The sequence below is a fragment of the Stomoxys calcitrans genome, chromosome 2, assembly GCF_963082655.1.
Source record: "Stomoxys calcitrans chromosome 2, idStoCalc2.1, whole genome shotgun sequence".
Classification (NCBI taxonomy): Eukaryota; Metazoa; Arthropoda; class Insecta; order Diptera; family Muscidae; genus Stomoxys; species Stomoxys calcitrans.
In genome coordinates this window covers 135,921,689-135,943,243 of record NC_081553.1, presented here as the reverse complement: position 1 = coordinate 135,943,243, position 21,555 = coordinate 135,921,689, and the positions used below count along the sequence as shown (strand labels likewise).

The 21,555-nt window shown below is 39.8% G+C and overlaps 1 protein-coding gene across 1 annotated transcript in view; it reads left to right on the top strand.

Moving 5' to 3' along the window:
- The first annotated feature begins 686 nt into the window (after positions 1-686).
- LOC106082285 (protein timeless homolog) overlaps positions 687-21,555 on the top strand; it is a 960,087-nt gene continuing 939,218 nt past the window's right edge. The window contains exons 1-2 of the mRNA XM_059362476.1: positions 687-970; positions 1,033-1,356. Coding sequence (XP_059218459.1) covers positions 869-970; positions 1,033-1,356 — 426 coding nt within the window. The 5' untranslated portion in view covers positions 687-868. The remainder of the gene's footprint in view (positions 971-1,032; positions 1,357-21,555) is intronic.

Genomic DNA, 21,555 nt, shown 5'->3' with positions numbered 1-21,555 from the left:
CAAACAGAATGACAAAATTTGTGTACCCCCATCCTATGGTGGAGGGTATAAAAATTATATGTCGGCTGATCGCTTGGCTTAAACTTATTTAGTGAATCCTGGGTCTTGTTTCTACATTAGATTTTTTGTGTTTCTTTGGCCAAAATGTTGCCACTTACATATAAAAATTAATATGACATCATAAATTTATCAGCTGCTTACGTGCATGCGTACACGCAAATGTGGGTGTGTGGACCGTATTCAAATTCATACAATATATGTGTTGTATATCTACCAAAACCCACCCCTTTGAACTTAATTAATATTGAAACTAATGCAACTTTTCATCTACATTTTCCGCTTATATTTTAATATGGAGTTTCACGGAGAAAACCGAATTTATTACTAACCTTTCGTTATGGTAATTTTCGTCTCATCGTGTAAATCAGCTCTAAATATTATACTCAATGTGGCAACCATAGCCACTTTAGATCGATTTTCTTAGCATAGACACACACCTTTGATGGTTCTAAACACCTTCACACACATTTTTAGTACCAAAGCTAACACTTGGTGTGAGCTTTACTCACAATGAGTGTGCCCAGCTGTTTAATGACAAATGGGGTTGTTCAGCAATGTGTTTGGCGGGCATTATTGACATCTACAGTCATTTGTTGTTGTTATTAAGTTTTTGTTTACTCTAAAAACCGGTGCGTGTTGCGAATAAGACGTACATCGGCGACAAATAATTGGAAAAAAAACCCCTAAATAGAGACAATCCGTAATAGGAAAGGACAATTTAGTTAACGCGTTGTACTCGACAGTGATCAACACGTGGTTTATCGCGAAAATAAGTGTTAATTCGAGCGCATCGTTGTAAAGTGAAAAAATGTCTGTCCTCTTGGCAGATATCGATGCAACCTGCGCGGCATTGGGTTACTCCGATGGCCAACGTTACCAGGCCGAACCCGATGCCATGCAAGGCTTAAAGGTGAGCAGGGCAAAACATGTACGTTTGATTCGTTTTTACTTTGCCATTATTTTCATTTATAGCATTTGATATGGATTTTACGCCGCGATCTCGACAATCATGAATACCGGCGCCACTTGGGTCATGCCAAAGTGTTGCAAACAGACTTGGTTTATATGCTGCCAGAATATATAAACGACGATGAATTCTCTGATGTTCTCATCCGTTTGCTTGTCATCCTGACCAATCCCACATTGCTGTTGTACCGGGATGGTCCTCCTAAAGACAATCATGGCCGCAAAGTGTTCATGGAGTTGATTGACATACTACAGGGTTACAAAAATGCCTTTACACGCGACAAAATTTGGGCTGCCCTATTTGGAAAACTTAAAACATCACTGGAAATTGTAAGTGGATATGGATATTTGTATATTTTTCGGTTATACATATAATTTATGAATACATAATTTGAGTTAAAATAACTCTTTCGCCATTTTGGGGTGGTGAATGTGGTAGCCTTCCATTTCATTTATTTCAAATCGTAGAGTTAAATGCCATCCGACCCCTTTGACAATTACACTATGCATAGGTTAAGGTCTCCTTAGTTGGGCGTGTATCAGTAGTCGGCAATGTTTTTCATATTTTATCTAAAATAACTACGAACATGAATAACGTCAACATAACAGCATCAGAGTAAAAAAAAAAAAAAACGTTTGAGCTTAGATGCAAATGCAAATTTGCCCATGAACATTCCATTAAGAAACAGGGGCAAACTTCTCATATATCAGTCAGAGTGCAGTCCGATTCAAGTTTAATCTCAATGATAAGGGACCTCCTTTTTATAGCAGAGTCCGGACGGCGTGTCGCAGTGCGACACCTCTTCGAAGAGAAGTTTTACATGGCATATTATCTCATAAATGTCGCCAGCATTAGGGGGAATAACCACCGCTGAAAATTTTATGATAGTCTCGCCACGATTTGAACCCAGACGGACATGCTAACCTCTTCGCAATGGTGGCCTCCGAGCTTAGATGACTCTCTTCAAATTAACATCTAAGGGTTTCGTATTCTGTTCGTCCTTCCACATGGACAACTGCCAAACTATCACCCTTATACCCGTTGTCGAAGGCAAAAATCGACAGCAGTCGTACTCGAAGGCAAGTTTCACAATTCGCGCCTTCAACAGTTTGATAATAGGAAAATATTGTGAGAAATAAAAAAATTATATTAGAGTAGGTTCCATACTCTTTCAACAAACAGGCGCGATGTAGTGTTAACTTATATGTCGATCGTTTTTGTCAGTCGAATTCACCTTACGTGATAACATAAATGTAAACGAATTTTCGTCTTCGACAATCATAATACCATTTTGTGAAAATTGCTACATTCGACAACGCCATCGCAATCCGGAGTAAGGGGGGAATATATAAAATTAAATTAGAAATGACAAATGTGTGGAAAAAAAACGCTTTTATACGCTTAGAACTCACAGATAAAACATTAAAATCATTAATCCTGGTGTAATATGAAGACAACATTGTGATGGCACATGCAGTATACATAGAGTGCCTTGAATTCTACATTTGGAAGAAAAAATTAGATTGCCCAGCAGTCGGCATCACAGCGCTTTTCTCCAAATCAGCTTAAAATATAGAAATTTGATTCATTTTTTGCCTATTAGGGCGAAGATCAAAACATTTTACAATTTTCGTTTGTTTCTCTTTCGAGATGATCCCAAAGATCGGAGATGCGTGGTTTATGTGATAATTGTTTCATAGATGCCTTTCCGCTATCAATACGATTTAAATACAACATACCAACGCACGGCCCTTGAAGCCATCACACCTAATATGGTTGAAAAGTCTTCTTACCAAAGACTAAACGCGTCCCATAGTGGTTGGTGTGTGTTGCTATCTTTGGTTTTCCTTTTCCATTTGCATCTCCAATCATTGAGCTCGTCTCGAAAGAGAAACAAACAAAAATTATAGAAATTTTGTTTGTAAAATAGTAAACAAAAATTCTAAAATACTATATTCATGAATTTTAGGTAGATTAGCGAAAGTGTTGACAAGGTTTTAAATGAGTATCCAATCCAAGATTTCCTATGTGGCATTGATATATGAGCACAAAGTACAAGGTCCAATTTTAAAGATAAATTTAAAGTTTTTTCAAACCATTATTCTGATTTGGCTTCCTCGTCAAGCTTCTATAGGTGAGCAAGCACCCCGCCTTGGGGAACTCCCTGTTTCAGTCTGCGGCGTTTTAACTTCTTATCCCTTAATTCCACGAACACGTACACTGATGCGGCAGCCCTTGCCGATGAAGGATTCTATCGGGTCATTACGGTACGCATAACCAGCTGTCATGGAAAGTCGCAGTCACAGTTATGTCGTCAAAAGTGACTGAGGTCCTATCTTCCCTTCTCCTGGGTTCGAGAGCGACTTAACCGTAGACCACAGCTTGCCTACCCTGGTTCCCAAGATACATTGCTTCAAGTGATGTAGTCACATATTCCGCTTATATTGTTGTTGTTGTACCCACATTTGCATGTGGTGATGGCGATCCTCGTCAAGCTTTTATAGCCTTTTATAGCAGAGCAAACTATCTGGTCTGTACAGCCGTTTGCCGAAGGAGCATTATAGCCATTGCTTATTTAAAGGCGCCAATAACTCGCCTTGTCATATCGAGCATTATAGGCACTCAGTATAGCTTCTCGTGATACTGAAAAACACCAGATTAGAGCTCAATTTTCTAGCCTGTGTCGTGCTTATAGTTATCTCGTGTCGCTTATGTTCGTTGACTGGTGTGATTGGCGTCATGGGGTGCTGTGTTCCATGCAGGGCAGATACTAGGGATGGAATCGTCTAACCTTCAGAGATATGAGTTCAGTATGCTAGACCAACGAGAATTTAATTTGGCCAGAGTATATCTGCGTTTTCTAGGCAGTTCCTTCAATATTCGGCTGATACAATGAAGTCGCATTGGTCGCATTCCGCCATGTCTTGGAGATAAATGATTGTTCGTTCACACAGCTGTTATTCCCATTCGCTAGGACGGAGCAGTCATCCGCGGAGAAAGAACACCAATCTGGGGAACTCAGTAGTTGTCGTGCTTTGTAATTTATGAAATCCGTTGATGCTCAGCAAATGGAAATTGTCCAACAAGTCTCGTGGGAGAAGTGCCTCGAGAACTATGAGAGAACTTTGCGAAGGGTAAGGGTTGTTGTTGTAGCAGTGTGTTGAACACTAAGGCGGCAGCCTTTGCCGATGGAAGAATCCATCGGGTCAATCTGGTACGTACATGCGGCTGCAATGGGATTGACGGGTAAGGGTCGCTGTCCAAGGTTCTCAACTCTCTGAGAATCCAGATTCCTCAGCATCAATGTGGATGCGGATGACACTTGTAACTTTGTTCTCAGTAAATTGCAATGGATGTACATCGGTTCGGAGACCACGCATGCTTGTCGCCCTGTCACTCTATTGCTCATTGACGGTTGAACAATATTGCGGATTCCTTCGGATAAGTTACTGTTACGTCGATATTAGTTAATGTGGTCTTGACTAGTGTTGCCCCGCAAGAAAATTATTTCCTACCAAAATTTAGCAAAAAATCCTACCAAACCGGATGCAAAACCAAAATGCCCTATTTTTTTTATAGCCACCACCAAAGAATTGGCATTTAGCCGGTTTTTTGCAACAAATCAAAATTATATATTTTCAACTCTACAAAGCAGTGTACATATTATTGTAGATCGCCGTTATATTCATAGACAATCTACACATGTCCGTCTGTCTGTTTGTTTGATTCACTCTACAGCCTTAAGTTCAAAGATGGCCTATATATTGATATAGCACTGATCTTCCGGTAAGAAATCTTGTCTTCATAAAAGTCGTGTTGTTGTTCGGATTTCAACAAACAACCGTGTGGAGTTTGGATAAGGCTTTGTCCCGATTTAAGGGGACGAGCCCATAAATACGTTTTACTATAAATTTTCTACGTTTCTGAGAGTTACATAGTCCGCTCAACTTCTGAGTATGGACCAGACCTGACCATATTTGTAAACAGCTTCCATATTACCATGTTTTCCGATTGAAGGAACGCAAAAAAGCGACATTTCCTACCCAGCATTTACGAAATTTGTTGGAAGAGATCCCCCAACACTCATAGCAGTTACAATGAATTTACGTCCGGCAGATGCAGCCGCCTCAATTCCTACAGAACTAGGATTGATGCCGACGTACAAGATGTATGTCCCGATTGTAACCAGGGACCGCACGATACATGTCACCTGTTAACTGCCCGGCCAAAACCTCTCGACTCAGACCCAGATCCCTGTGGACGCATCCCATCTTAGTCGCAGAGTTCCTGGGTCTTGACACTCAACAGAATCAACCAGACGAAAGATAGAACACAACCCTAACACCAATGGCAAGGGTTGCGCCTCAGTTACAACACACTGCTACAACAAAAATCAAATTCTGAAAAGCATTGAGACCCCTAGCAACAGTAATTGGCCCACTATCCGCAACCTGTGGACGCTCGCTGCAAAGCTTCTTGTGACAGCAATGAGCATCACACAATTTGGATCTCAATGCTCCAGTCTGTGTGGTGCTCACAACTATCCCGTGCTGGCACCATAGGTTGTTGTTGTAGTGCTGTTGTGTGCTTGATTCTGATGAGTATCCAGTTCCAGGAACTCTGCGACTTAGATAGGGTGCGTCCAGAGGGATCTAGATCTGAGTCAAGTGATGTGTGTCGTGTTGTCCCTGGTCACAGTCGGGGCATACATCCTGCACGTCGGCATCAACCCTTGCCCCGTAGGAGTTGAGGCATCTGCATAAATGTTGTCTAGACCGGCTTGATATGCCGCTTGATCTAAAGGTCTTCTCTTGTAGCGCTGGACCTCAAGCTCTAGATCGTGCGGATGTACTTTAGGGCTTCTGGGCGGTGGTTACCTATCCACAAGATGATAATTTCGATAGTCTCTGCGATAACAGCCCATAAGGTATTGCTTATTCTATCGCACGGGTAGAATCTTTGTCTCCTGATGGAGTTGATTCGCGTGAGAACTGAGGATACAGCCCATCGAAGTTGAAAGAGTGGCATTCTAACAGATCTGAATATTATTCCACTGCACGGGATAATTATGAGGACCACACAGGCTGAAACATTGAAGTCCGATCTGTGTGGTGTTCATTGCTATCACAAGAAGCTTAGCTGCGAGCTTTCGGGTGCGTCCACAGGTTGCGGATAGTGGAATATTCCATACGGAGTAGTTGCAATTACAGTAGTGGACAATCAGCGGCATCGAGCGGAGAGTCTCAGTAATTGGCAGGGCGGCACCGGCTCATGCATAAATACTAAGTGCCTATGATGCTCGATATGACAAGGCGAATTACTGGCGCCTTTAAATAACCAATGGCCATAATGTTCCCTCGGCGCTCGGTCCTTTGGACCGGAAAAGCTTTGTCACCTATAGGAGCTAGACGAACAACACCACCTGCACATATAGACATGTGGCTACAACAACAACATTCCATTGCGTGTCACTGAGCTGACGAGACCATACTGGCGCTGCATAACTCACCTCATACCGGCCAATTGCTTTGTACGTGGTCAACAAGGATTCTTTGTTGTTGTTGTTGTTGTTGTTGTAGCAGTTTATTGTGTTCTATCTTTCGTCTGCTTGATTCTTTTGAGTGTCAAGACCCAGGAACTCTGCGACTAAGATGCGGTGCGTCCACAGAAGTTTGGGACTGAGTCTAGTGGGTCTGGCCGGGCAGTTAAACAGGTGAAGTGTATCGTGCGGTCTCTGGTTACAATCGGGACATACATCTTGCACGTCGGCATCAAACCTTGCTCTGTAGGAGTTGAGGCCAGAACTACTCTGGTTTGCCTGGGGAGGTCAATTTCTTCAGATGCAATGGGAGGCGGTCGTTCTCCAAGGACTACATTCACCCGGTAGCCATTTACCGCATATTATACGATCTCTATGCCGTCTGGAGGGGGTGTAATGGAGGATAGATAGAGGTTGAACAGTGCCGCAGATATCACCCCACCTTGGGGAACTCCCTGTTTAACTCTACGGTGCTTCGACTTCTTATCTCTAAATTCCACAAATGACTGGTGACTCCCCCAAACTTGTCAGCAAGTTTGGGGAGACGTACAGATAGTTCTTTGTCAGCACCCCAAGTGCTGCCGGCAAGTGACTTAAGGACCTTGTTTCTACTTTTGACTGTATCGCAAATTGCTATGGCATGTGAGGAGAATTTGTAAGAACTGTCAAATGTGACACCAGAAACTCCAAGTATTAAAGGAACCAATCAATTTCCAAATCCTCCAATTATAATTGGTATAGCTATAAAGAAAATTATAATAAAGGCATGTGCAGTAACAATAACATAGATTTGATCATCGCCAATTAATGCTTCACGGTGTCCTAATTCAGCTCGAATTAAGGTTCTTAAGGAAGTTTGATACCGTCCGGCGTTTGCGAACTGTTGCGCTGTTAGGGAGACCCCATTTCGTTATTCACCCACTTACGTCGAACCGAGTTGTGGACAATAAAAGAGCAAGCTGGCAACTCTATACCAACCAACATTGGCTACTAATGGGACTTGGTATTAAGAATTTAATACAACGGTTTATTTTAATAGGAGATAAATAACTGAGAAAATTCATCCATATGAAAAAACATGTGTTAGTGTGCCCATATGGTGATTACTTTATCCATCATGTTACTATGTATTCGTCAGAGTGTCAGTGCAATGATGACATTGTGACACATCACAAACCATCAGCCACTTGCTTAAATGGGTAGGTGCTTATAACGAAATTGTCATTTCATAATTTCAACTTTGTCGGCAATTTGTTTGGTTTGTTTTGTCTGCTGTTTCTTCCAGATGCAACTTTACTTGGCAGACACATTTTATCTTTTAATTAGAACAACTTTTATGCCATTCGAACTTTTCCCTCATTTGGCTATGAAATAAGAGGAATTTATAGCCCTTTTCCCAGACATGTTTTGGGAAAGAAAAAGTCATTCATTCTTTCATTCATTCATTTGTTCACCAACTCTGATGCTGACTACTCAAATTGCAATTTTCTTGGCATTTCCATTGTTGCTGCTGCAGTTGCAGCTGGTTGCAGGAAGTTGCTATGACTTTTCTTTTATTGTCCTCTTTAGAAAAACTAAAATAGTGACAATTGCTTTCAGTCATTTACATGTCTTGCAGCAATACTAGGATGGTCCTAATAAACAAAGATTAGGATTTTGTTGAAAGTATAGAATGAAATGGAAAAACTTTTTGTGCGAAGTTTTCGATGAAACTGAAATTTTATTAAAATGAGATTAGCATGTCCGCCTATGACGCTGAACACCTGGGTTTGAATCCTGGCAAGACCATCAGAAAAAATTTTCAGCGGTGGTTTTCCCCTACTAATGCTGGCAACATTTGTGAGGTACTATGCCATGTAAAACTTCTCTTCAAAGAGGTGTCGCACTACGGCACGCCGTTCGGACTCGGCTTTAAAAAGGAGGTCCCTTATCATTGAGCTTAAAACATGAATCGGACTGCACTCATTGATATGTGAGAAGTTTGCCCCTGTTCCTTAGTGGAATGTTCATGGGCAAAATTTGCATTTGCAATGCTGGCAACATTTGTGAGGTACTATGCCTTGTAAAACTTCTCTTCAAAGAGGTGTCGCACTGCGGCACGCCATTCGGACTCGGCTTTAAAAAGGAGACCCCTTATCATTGAGCTTAAAACATGAATCGGACTGCACTCATTGATATATGAGAAGTTAGCCCCTGTTCCTTAGTGGAATGTTCCTGGGCAAAATTTGCTTTTGCAGTTGTCATAGATTCAGGTTGCTAGGAAATTTCTGTGCAAGTCAAAGTTCAACGAATTTTTTTATTGGGATGATATAACTATGATAATATGTTTAAAAAATTAATTATGATTATTGTGCGATAGTTTCTATTGAAGTAGGAGTAGAAAGCAGTATGGAAAATAAGCGTGAAGAAATAAAACCTACGGTGCAGGGAGCAATGAACACCCATTAGAACCGGCGCGTGGTAATTCCACCAGTAACAATTCATCGTTTTTCAGCAATCATGGACCCACTACTGCAGTTGGGGCGCATTCGCACCATTGTGCCACTTTTGTATCAAATGTGAAAATTTGGTTGGCGATGATACTTGTGTGCAACTTTTTTATTGTGCTACTTAATACCACACTTTTTGGGTTTTTGATCCGCTTTTTCGCTTCCCTGTGCCGCTTTTCAAAAATCATTCTTTGTTTGTTTTTACTTAAACAACCCTGGGACACAGTTCGAATCTTGAGGTAAGCATCTGTAGTTTTTCCAGCGGTGGTACTCCCCACACCATTGCTCTGAAGGGGGTTAAGGAGCAAAATCGGGAGAAAGGCTTATATGGGAGCTGTATCATCGATTCAGACCATATTAGACACGTATGTTGAAGGTCAAAAATGTCAGGAGTCAAGACCCAGATCGGTTTATATGGCAGCTATATAAGGTTATATAACGATTTACGCCATACTTCGCACAGTTATTGGAAGTCATAACAAAACACCTTATGCAAAATTTCAGCCAAATCAGATGAGAATTGCGCGTTCTATTGGCTCAAGAAGTCAAGATCCAAGATCGGTTTATATGACAGCTATACCAGATTATGAACCGATTTGAATCATACTTAGCACAGGAAGTGTTGTTGGAAGTGATACCAAAACACTACGTGCAAAATTTCAGTTAAATCGGACGAGAATTGCGCCCTCTAGAGGCTCAAGAGGTCAAGACCCAAGATCGGTTTATATGGCACCTATATCAAAACATTGACCGATTTAAACCATACTTAGCGTAGTTGTTGCTACGAAAACACTACGTACAAAATTTCAATAAAATCTGATAAGAATTACGCCCTCTAGAGGCTCAAGAAGTCAAGACCCAAGATCTGTTTATATGGCAGCTATATCAAAACATGGACGGATTTGGCCTATTTACCAACCGACCTACACTAATAAAAAGGATAGCTTTACTCCTTCGAAAGTTAGCGTGCTTTCGACAGACAGACTGACGGGCGGACGGAATGTCATGACGATCAAGAATATATATACATTATGGGGATTTAGACGCATATTTCCAGGTGTTACAAATAGAATGACGAAATTAGTATACCCCCATCCTATGGTGGAGGGTATAAAAATGGACGAATCCTATCAAGAGGCGTAAATAAGCCCTGGCAAGTCATATATACGAATATGACGTAACGTTTTAAGAATTTTCTATTGATTGTCGGATTCTAAATTTGACTCTTACCTTGCCTTTGGTGTGGTGGCCACATTTGGTTAAGGCAAGAATCTGCGCGAATCTTCTATTGACATTTGGCAATTGTTTTGCATTTTTGTTTCCAATGTTGGCTTAGCCTCATATCCTTTGTCTGTCCATCAGTTGGTGACTGCGCCGTCAGTGCCTGGTATGTGTCTGAACTTTTCATGCGACCGACATCTTCCGTCTGCATTCTGCACTTAAGAATTGTTTTTCGACAACTTGGGTGACAAATGTGTCAATCCAAGTTTTTTGTCCTCGTAAATGTCTGTTGAGTGAGCAGAGCATTAGTGTTTGTACTCTCGTTTGTTTGGATGAACGCTCTCCACATTCTGTCTCTAGGATGTCTCCTTAAGACAAGATTAAGCAAAAAGTTTACTTACTCGTTTGAATTTGAATGTAAGTGTAGTAGTAAACACCAACAAAACACAAAGAAAAACAACAATCTTAAATCTTTAGAATCTTCAAAAAAGGACCACTAAACACTTACAAGAAGTTTAATTGTTTTGAGAAAAGAGTTTTTGTTTCTGTTTATTTAAATTGCTCACAAAGACTTGTTGCTTGCTGCAATGTCTGTTGTTTTCGTTGATAGTACCATTTTCATAGTTATTGGAAAAACAATTCTGTATTTTCCAAGCATAGCTATTTTGATTGGTGTAGGTCGGTTTAGATTGCAAATAGTTGAAATCAGACCATGTTTAGATTTGTATTCCATGTACATCTCCAGCTCTTAGAGGTCACAATTCTTATCCGATTTGACATTTATAACACCCTTGTTCAGTGTGATTCAATTTGACTTCTTTAAGGATATATAAGACCACATGTATTTTTATACCCGCCACCGTAGGATGGGGGAAAATTCATTTTGTCATTTCGTTTGCAACACATCGAAATATCCATTTCCGACCCTATAAAGTATATATGTACTTGATCAGCGTAAAAATCTAAGACGATTTAGCCATGTCCGTCCGTCTGTCTGTTGGAATCACGCTACATTCTTTAAAAATTGAGATATTGAACTGAAACTCTTCACAGATTCCTTTTTTGTCCATAAACAGGTTAAGTTCGAAGATGGGCTATATCGGACTATATCTTGATATAGCACCCATATAGACCGATCCGCCGACTTAGGGTCTTAGGCCCATAAAAGCCACATTTATTATCCGATTTTGCTGATATTTGGGACAGTGAGTTGCGTTAGGCCCTTCGACATCCTTCGTCAATTTGGTTCAGATCGGTCTAGATTTGGATATAGTTGCCATATAGACCGATCTTTCAATTTAGGGTCTTAGGCCCATAAAAGCCACATTTTTTATCCGATTTTGCTGACAGTGAGTTGTGTTAGGTCCTTCGACATCTTCCTTCAATATGGCCCAGATCGGTCCAAATTTGGATATAGCTGCCATATAGACCGATCTCTCGATTTAAGGTCTTGCGCCCATTAAAGGCACATTGATTGTCCGATTTTGCCGAAATTTTGGACAAATGTTGGAATTAATATGTAATTTCTATACCCTCCACTTATTTCTTTATTCCGTTTGTAACTCATCGAAATATTGATTTAATCGCCTTGACATTTTCTAAGTGTGGTTTTGTTAGAGGCCACCGTAGCGCAGAGGTTAGCATGTCCGCCTATGACGCTGAACGCCTGGGTTCGAATCCTGGCGAGACCATCAGAAAAAAAAATTTTCAACGGTGGTTTTCCCCTCCTAATGCTGGCAACATTTGTGAGGTACTATGCCATATAAAACTTCTCTGGAAAGAGGTGTCGCACTGCGGCATGCCGTTAGGTCTCGGCTATAAAAAGGAGGCCCCTTATCATTGAGCTTAAAATTTGAATCGGACTGCACTCATTGATATATGAGAAGTTTGCCCCTGTTCCTTAATGGAATGTTCATGGGCAAAATTTGCAAATTTGGTTTTGTTATTTAAGGGCGCCCATAATTCACCCTTGTCATATCGAGTATTACAGGCACTCAGTATTTGAGCAAGAGGCGCTGCTGTCCGATCTCTCACTAAGACTCTGCACCCGATAGCGCTCATTGTTCCAACTGCAGTTGCAGCTACTCCTTATGAAGCATTCCACGATCCGCATCCTGTGGACCCGCCCGGTAGCTCCCAGCTGATCGTACCTCAGAGTTGCAACTAGTGTTGTGCTCATAGTTATCCCGTGTCAGGAATAACCTGCCTCTAGACTGGGCATTGGCCTAAAAACTTGTTCCCAGGTACGTCGGTGTGAGGAGCATTCTCTCAGTTCGCCAATGTATTCTGCAATCATTATGTGCTCTGTCAAAATTGACCTTGGAAGATTAAGAAACCTTCCTAGTTTTCTACCTCCATGTGGATTATTGACTAAGCATGTTGACAAATTTCTTCGACATTTCTCTTCATTAAGCGAACATCCAGCGCACGTAAAACAAAAGAAACTCCATTTTATTGGTTTCAGAGAATATTGTTAATAGAAAATTGCGACACATCATTCATGTAGTAGCACCTTGCTATATACCTCCTGCTCGAAAACCTCAGGTATGTACAAATTCCCGCGCAGGCAGCGGAACTCTAGAATAAGGGAACTAAATGCGAAAAAACAATATGATGATCAGCGAACAAAAATGGAATTTATGGTTAGAGCATTTCAAGTTTTGTAAAAAAGTGCCGATATTGGTAAAGTGGTGGTCTATTGTCAAGTCACTCTCGACACCCGGTGGAAGGAATAATAGAATCAAAGAGCTCTACCTCGTTTTTCAACCGACAAATTATTATGAATTTCGATAATAATAGGGCGAAAATGAGAGCCATTCGTCGCATTCAAAGCATCCTTCATCTACCAACCGATGAACAACCATTCAAATTTACTATGTAAGAAAAATTATAATCGTTATCCGCAGGCCCCAATGGAGTCTCTACATTGAGGCTAAGACATTTGAATGTACCAGTACATGTTCTAAGTTCTCGACCTGTCTCTGGGCACTCGTGTAGTTGATATCCATATCTGAAAATGATGAAGTGCTCCTACTACTGAAGCCAGCAAAGGATTCGAGCAAGAAAGAATCGTACAGACTAAATTCCCTACTCTAATCAGTACTTAATGCGTTTGAGACCTTACTCCTGCCGAGTCTTGATGGAGAATTATTGACTGTTTTGACATTCTAAGTCGATGTAGCCAAAATCAGGCTATGTTTTGATATATTTCTCTTTATCTTTGGTCATGTGGTGGCAACAGACACTGTGTTATCCTTGATACATTGCGAAATAGTTCCAGTTATTGTACATTATCTGAACCGCTTTTTGATAAAAAGTACTGTACCACTTTTCCTGATAGAACCGATTGGAATTACGATAGAAGGTATGTAGACTTTCATATGCATGGTTCTAGAGTAGACGTCCAGGTGGGTTTCGGATGTATTGGGTTGCCCAAAAAGTAATTGCGGATTTTTTAAAAGAAAGTAAATGCATTTTTAATAAAACTAAGAATGAACATTAATCAAATATATAATTGCCATTTTGTTCGATAACCTTTTGCCATCTTCCTGGCAAATTTAGTATTCCACGCTCATAGAACTTCTGGCCTTTATCGGCAAAAAACTGAACCAAGTGTGATTTTATAGCCTCATCATTGCCGAAAGTTTTACCATTTAAGGAGTTCTGCAAAGATCGAAATAAATGGTAGCCTGATGGTGCAAGGTCAGGGCTATATGGTGGATGCATCAAAAGTTCCCAGCCAAGCTCACTCAGTTTTTGGCGAGTGACCAAAGATGTGTGCGGTCTAGCGTTGTCCTGGTGGAATATGACACCTTTACGATTGACCAATTCTGGTCGCTTCTCCTTGATGGCTGTATTTAATTTGTCCAATTGTTGACAGTAAACATCCGAATTAATCGTTTGGTTCCTTGGAAACAGCTCAAAATATGCCACACCCTTCCAATCCCACCAAACAGACAGCATAACCTTCTTTTGGTGGATATCAGCCTTTGAAGTGATTTGAGCTGGTTCACCATGCTTGGACCATGATCGTTTTCGACTAACGTTGTTGCAAACAATCCATTTTTCATCTCCAGTTATGATTCGTTTTAAAAACGGATCGAATTCATTGCGTTTAAGGTGCATATCACAAGCGTTGATTCGGTTTGTTAAATGAATTTCTTTCAATACATGTGGTACCCAAATATCAAGCTTTTTCACCAGTCCAAGACTTTTTATGTGATAATGAACGGTTGATTTTGGTATATTTAACTTCTCTCCTATCTCACGCTCAGTTACATGACGATCCAATTCGATTAATGCTTTGATTTGGTCATCATCAACTTCATTTGGCCGACCTGAACGTGGCTCATCTTTAAGTGAAAAATCTCCAGAACGGAATTAGCGAAACCAATTTTGAGGCTTTATCACCATACACATCTCGTAACTTTTTAGCAACCTGCTCCGCGTTTTTTTCCTTTACGGTAATAATAAAGTAAAATATGACGAAAATGCTCCTTTGTGACTCCATATTAAAATTGACGCCAAACAAACAAATGTAAACAAAATTTCGCGCCTTTTTTTTCTAAAGCAAGCTAAAAGTAACAGCTAATAACTGACAGAAAAAAGAATGCAATTACGGAGTCACAAGCCGTTGAAAAAATTTGTCAACGCCGACTATATGAAAAATCCGCAATTACTTTTTGGGCAACCCAAACTGCGATATAATGTCATAACGACGATTGAAATAAATATCTCCTCAAACAAACGGGCAGGCATTAAAACTGTCGCAGATCTTTCATCGAGATGGCTGAACAGTTAAAAAATCATGGGTGCCGGCCCCAAAAAGTCACAGAAAATTGTAGAGCAGACAAGCTTGCGAGACAAGGAACTTAATCTGCAAGTATGCATCTAGCGACAAGTAAGCCAAGTCTTCAGAATGAGGCCCGAAGTCCAAGGAACGACAAACGGTCAAAAACTGGGGTTTTTGAACACACTAAAGTAATGTGCGCCCGTAGCAATTTGTTATTCAAAATAGCCAAAAAAGAATACTTAAACAACAACTTTTTTCTGCTTAACATGACGGCTGTTTAAGCAAACACGGGGCTGTTGTTTCAGCTACATTACTGTCCACTATTTTGACTAACAAAAACTGTATACTGCCAGAGAACCATTGCTACAGCAGAAATTACATTATTTTGTTAAAAGAGCATACGATCGTGGTCTAATTTTTCGAACTACTAGTTTTCTTGAAGTTGTCTTACATTCATTTGAAAACATTCTCAACTATTGATACACGTTAATTTCTTGAAGCTCTAATAAAATTCTTAAAGCCAATAACTTCCAAGAAAACAGCGGCCGTTCTAAAGACCCATTAACTCAGTAGTGGATTTCATTAGAATTTCAAACTCGAGAAAAGGAAGAAAGTATTCGTTAACAAGATGCTTCTCGCTTTCGCTTATTCGAAAAGGTTTTTTCCCTTTCATTTTCACAAAAAAGAAAAAAACTTTTAATCAAATTCCTAAGAAAATTTTGCACGAGTAAGAAAACTATCTGTAAAAATTGTTTTTCTATTCTTCGAAGATGTTTTCTCCGCTTAAACTTTTGGCAAATAATTGCGTACAAATGTAAGCATTTAGCCAAGTTTGGCCAAGTTTGCAGGTAGCTGGTGCACGCTTATTATGCACTTTTCTATTACGCCGAAGGACAATCGCTTACTCACTGCTTCCAAATCTGGTAGGTCGCTTTCACTCAATTTCCATACGAATGAGAGGAGAAAAGACGGCGGGCGGTAGCAGAAAAAATAAAAAAGTATGTACATTTTTCATTTAGCCTTTGATGGACACAAGTCCAAATCTCATTGCCATCACTCATGCCGTCGCCCATCTACTTCGATCAGCCATCGCCACTACCTTTTGAAGGCCATCGCCATCTGTCCTACCCCTTGTAGTGAGCGTCTATAGCGGAAGCAGCGCATCGTTGTTGAACTATTGTCCATTCATTCCTTCGTGCCCGTTTGTTGTTGAGTTTAGTTTGAAGTAAACTTTGCAGAATTTCCAAGCAAAACATACATTTCTCCTCTGCCCAACAGCAAACAATTCAATACAGCGCAACGTAAAAAACGAAATGAAAGGCCAAATCATTCTCTGAATAGCAAGAAAAACTCACCAAGTTGAAAAAATAAACTCCAGCAGGACTAAAAGGGAAAAAGTGAACAGAATAGAGGCAAGCAAAACAAAAAAAACGACTCAAGTCAACTTTTGAAAACAAATTAAACAAATTAAAAATAATGGGAAAGTACAATAACAACAAAATTGCTCACAAAGAATTCTATAGAAAATAAAATTAAACCGGAAATGGGAGTTAAGAAAGGAGTTCTCAACGAGCGACCATAGAAGGATAACAACTCCAGGCAAGAAAATTATATACGATGCTCTCTCTCTCTCTCTTTAAATATACTTAAATGCCAATGAATGGCCAACAACTTACTCTTTAACATGTAAGGATAATGACTTTAAGATAAATTCCTTTATTAAGTATTTTAGAGCCAAACAAAAAAGCGGAGCTAGTAAAGTCTGGATTCCCTCGATACTGACATACACAGGGTGTACCAGAGAAACTTACTTATTGAAAGGTCAATAAAAACAAAAGTACTTCAGTTATTGTTTCAATTCTTTTTTTTTATTTGAAAATAAAAGATACCAAGTCGATATTTTCGTCGATTCGTCTTCACTCTTTGCAGCATATAAATCGCTATGTTGGCAAGGCGTCGCGAATGTTGTTATTGAGGTGTGCTATGGTCCGTAGTCGATCGATATAAACCAGGGATAGTAACCTCATAAAAAGCAACAAGTGAGCGACCTTTAGAAAAGCAGCTCCAGAATAGAACAGACAGACCAGAATATGATGGCAACTGACTGGAGAGAGAAACAAACTTGGGTGTTTTCCCCCTTCAGATGCGCCCTCTCTTGATTACCTCCCCGCCCAACTGACCGCTCGGGAGTTTTTTCAAATAAGTAAGTTTCTCTGGCCATGTACATGTATACACTTTTTCTAGAATGACCGAATGAACATTAAAGTCAGGGTCATGGTCTCGATAGTTTTTTAGAAAACATTCCAAAGCCCACCTGTCCGTCTAGCCAGGAACCAAACGTATAGAAGTCTACGTACCTTATACGATATTATTAGATATATTGTAAAGGGTGATTTTTTAGATATTATCTTTTTGGCAACACTGATTTATACAGCTCACGCACATGTTGGAAATACTATGCCAAAATTGGACTAAGTGAATGGAACATTTTATTTGAAAAACTTTCCTATAGCTCTTAAAATATCACACTTTAGTTCCAATCGTTAAATCAGGAATGGTGAGTAGTACTTTTTATTTAATAGCTGCACAGGTATTGTGTAATTACCATAGTCTAGAATACCAGACATATGAACGCAGTGTTAATAGCCGCTGCATAGGTAAGGTTGAAAAGAGTGTGCGGATATTAATCAACCCCATGCCACTATGGACATACACCTAAGCCAGTAATCGCCATGTTGTGCGCTCCAAAAACTAAAAAATAATCTTAAAAAAGAAAATGTTGGGAACTCCGTGCTACTTACAAAATCCTTGATTGTTTTCCATACCACTTCCCCAAAGTTGGTTCATGTCTGGTATCGTGTCCTCACCTAAGTACCTGTGTCTGTTATCTCATCATCTTCCCTACATGACCTACATATGCTATCACTTGCCGCACCGATTTTGCATAAGTGAACTCGTAGTCCCATTTATCTCGTTATGATACCGAAAGCAATACTGACCTCCTTCTTACTTCCTTTCAGTAATAGCCTCGTCCTCTCACCCCTATGGGGTGATCCGAAATCCAAGACTGTTCGTGACCTTACCGTCCTGGTTGTTATTGCCATTATGGCCATTTTACTGTCCGCAAGGATATTCAAACTCGACGTCCTCGCGTTAGCATTACATCACTTCACGCATTTCGTGATCGCCCGGTTCTCCGCCTGCAGGACCGAATTATGGTAAGGCAGTCTAAATCAGATCTCAGTCCCTGGGTTCTCAATGTAAACCCCCAGGCCCACCCTGTCCTCTAACTTTGATCTATCCGTGTAACATGATCTTCCAGATCGCTGGCAGCAGTGCCTCCCACTCGATCTCGAATGTCGTCTCAGGTATCCGATCGGAAACCTCTTCCCTTCCTTCAAGGTTTCCTATCGTCGTCTCAATTATATCGTTCCACCTATGCCAACACAACATGTTCTCTGAACCTGTTGTATGATTCTTATATTGCACTTTTTCTCCATGATGATGCACAAAAAAGCCATTCTTGGGTTCCGGCTGAGTATTTAACTGTAGGTGGACTTTTGAAGCGCCGTCTATCAGACCACAACACCATATCGGTTATAGGTCTGACAACTGCAGACCTATACATGGCAATACATGGCACGCGGTCTAAACGCCAAACTTTTGCCAATGGCTCTCTTGCAGGTGTATAGGGCAAGGGTTGCCTTTCTTGCCATTTCCAAAATGTTTGATTTGAAGTTAAATTTGCTGTCCAACAAAACACAGGTATTTTGCGCTTTTAGTAAATGGAACGTTCTCTCCTTCCAAGGAGACAGGTGCCACTGTGGGGCAAGCTTTTCACACATCTATGAGTGCTGTCCAATTCAGGTTTAAGCTGGGCCTCCTTTTTAAAGATAATTACGAGCGGCGTGTCTCAATGCGACACCTCTTTGGGGAGAAGCTTTTACATGGCTGCCATAACATTTTTTCAATAGTTCCACACAAATGTCGCCAGGACTCAAACCCAGGCGTTCATCTGACATGCTAAGCTCTGGTCTACGTTTGCCTCCAAGAAAGGCAATTTGCAAGAATCTATTTTCTAAGATATATTGCTATCAACCTAGAGTCGCACATTGGGAAAGAATTGAAAAACAAAACATAGTAAAAAATATGCTATTTGAGGAAGGATAAAGTAATTGTCGGTAATATAGTAGTAATATAGTCGGCGTTGACAAATATTTTCAACGGCTTGTGACTCTGTAATTGCATTCTTTCTTCTGTCAGTTATCAGCTGTTACTTTTAGCTTGCTTTAGAAAAAAAATGTTTACATTTGTTTGTTTGACGTCAATTTTAATATGGGTACCACATGTATTGAAAGAAATTCATTTAACAAAACGAATCAACGCTTGTGATTAAACGCAATGAATTCGATCCGTTTTTAAAACGAATCATAACTGGAGATGAAAAATGGATTGTTTTCAACAACGTTAGTCGAAAACGATCATGGTCCAAGCATGGTGAACCAGCTCAAACCACTTCAAAGGCTGATATCCACCAAAACAAGGTTGTGCTGTCTGTTTGGTGGGATTGGAAGGGTGTGGTATATTTTGAGCTGCTTTCAAGGAACCAAACGATTAATTCGGATGTTTACTGTCAACAATTGGACAAATTGAATACAGCCATCAAGGAGAAGCGACCAGAATTGGTCAATCGTAAAGGTGTCATATTCCACCAGAACAACGCTAGACCGCACACATCTTTGGTCACTCGCCAAAAACTGAGTGAGCTTGGCTAGGAACTTTTGATGCATCCACCATGTAGCCCTGACCTTGCACCATCAGACTACCATTTATTTCGATCTTTGCAGAACTCCTTAAATGGTAAAACTTTCGGCAATGATGAGGCTATAAAATCGCACTTGGTTCAGTTTTTTGCAGATAAAGGCCAGAAGTTCTATGAGCGTGGAATACTAAATTTGCCAGGAAGATGGCAAAAGGTTATCGAACAAAATGGCAATTATATATTTGATTAAAGTTCATTCTAAGTTTTATTAAAAATGCATTTACTTTCTTTTAAAAAATCCGCAATTACTTTTTAGGCAACCCAATAACTTTTTTAAATTTGAAATGGTTAAAGCTAAGGTGTTTTAAGGCTCTGGTGACCTGGACACATCATGACCATAAAATTGGTCACTTCCTCATTTCTCAAAATTGTTCGGGATACCAAATCTTCATTTGGGGTCCGATTTCCAAAATTCTTTTTGCTAAATAATCTTTAAAATCCGTTTGGGTTAAATATTTCCACTGGTTTCGGGACATTCGACTTTTAAATCTGAATCCCTCATTCGGGCTTAAGTTTTTTTACTTCTTGTGTCCTCAAAATACATGTTAAAAAATTTTCCACGGCCAATTTACTAAAAAATGGTCGAAGTGGATATTGTGGGGATTTTTGGAAAACATCGGGCTGAATTTATTTTTGGACTTTTAATTACACTTTTATCTGAAGAAATAATCAAAAAAGAATTATTAGGATAGGTGTATTCGTTTTTTTTTTTTTCAATCAAAAAATGAAAAAATTAAGGTACTTTAGCAATGACAATACTTTTTGTTGAGCAAAAAATGGAAAAAATCCAACTTTTCACATTTTTTGACTTCCCGTATACTTCAATAAGTACCACAAATGTCTTCGTAAATCGTAAATATGAAGACAATTCGGACAAAATTTCCAAAATAAAAATCTGACAACAATTTAAGATTAAGCAGCCCGAACAATACTTCGAAATGCCAAGGTGACCAATTTTGGGGACCTGCCAGGATCTTGATAACACCTCAGCTCCAACCATTTCAAATTTCAAAGTGTTATCTCTATCCGTTCTCAAATGACATATTTCTTACTAGTTATTTTCGATTCTATCCTACTGTGAGTCAGCGGTCTTAGGGGATGAGGTTTTTACATAGCATACTACCTCACAGCAGCCCGAATAAGAGGTTAAGAGGTTACAGCCACTGTAGAAAACTACTTCTTATGTTCTCTCCTGGATTCGATCTCGGATTTTTTTATTTATTTAATAAATACCTAGACAACAAGACCGAAATCTTATAGTTACAGTGCAATGTGCAATTAAAAATATCTCTCCTAACTAAACGAATAATAATATATATATATGATTTGAAATACAAGATAAATTTTAAAATTTAAAAAGAAATTTTAAAGAATACTTATAGGAGAGCAACAGTCTCCGGTCAAGGAGACCCATGATCAGCTCAGAGTTGTGACTTCCAATTTTAATCACTTTGTCTTAGGGGTTAAAGAGGTGTGTGTGCTCACTACTATGATTTACTCACAATTTTCAGGAATGTGCTCGTAATTAGCTCGCTTTAGAATTTCCCAGAAATTCTTACCATTTGATTGTCGCCAACAATTATTAAATGTGTTTAAATAGAACTTTTAAGCACGACCTCGGTGTGGTGGATTTGTCTTTGGTTGTCACTTATCTCGTTTATTTCT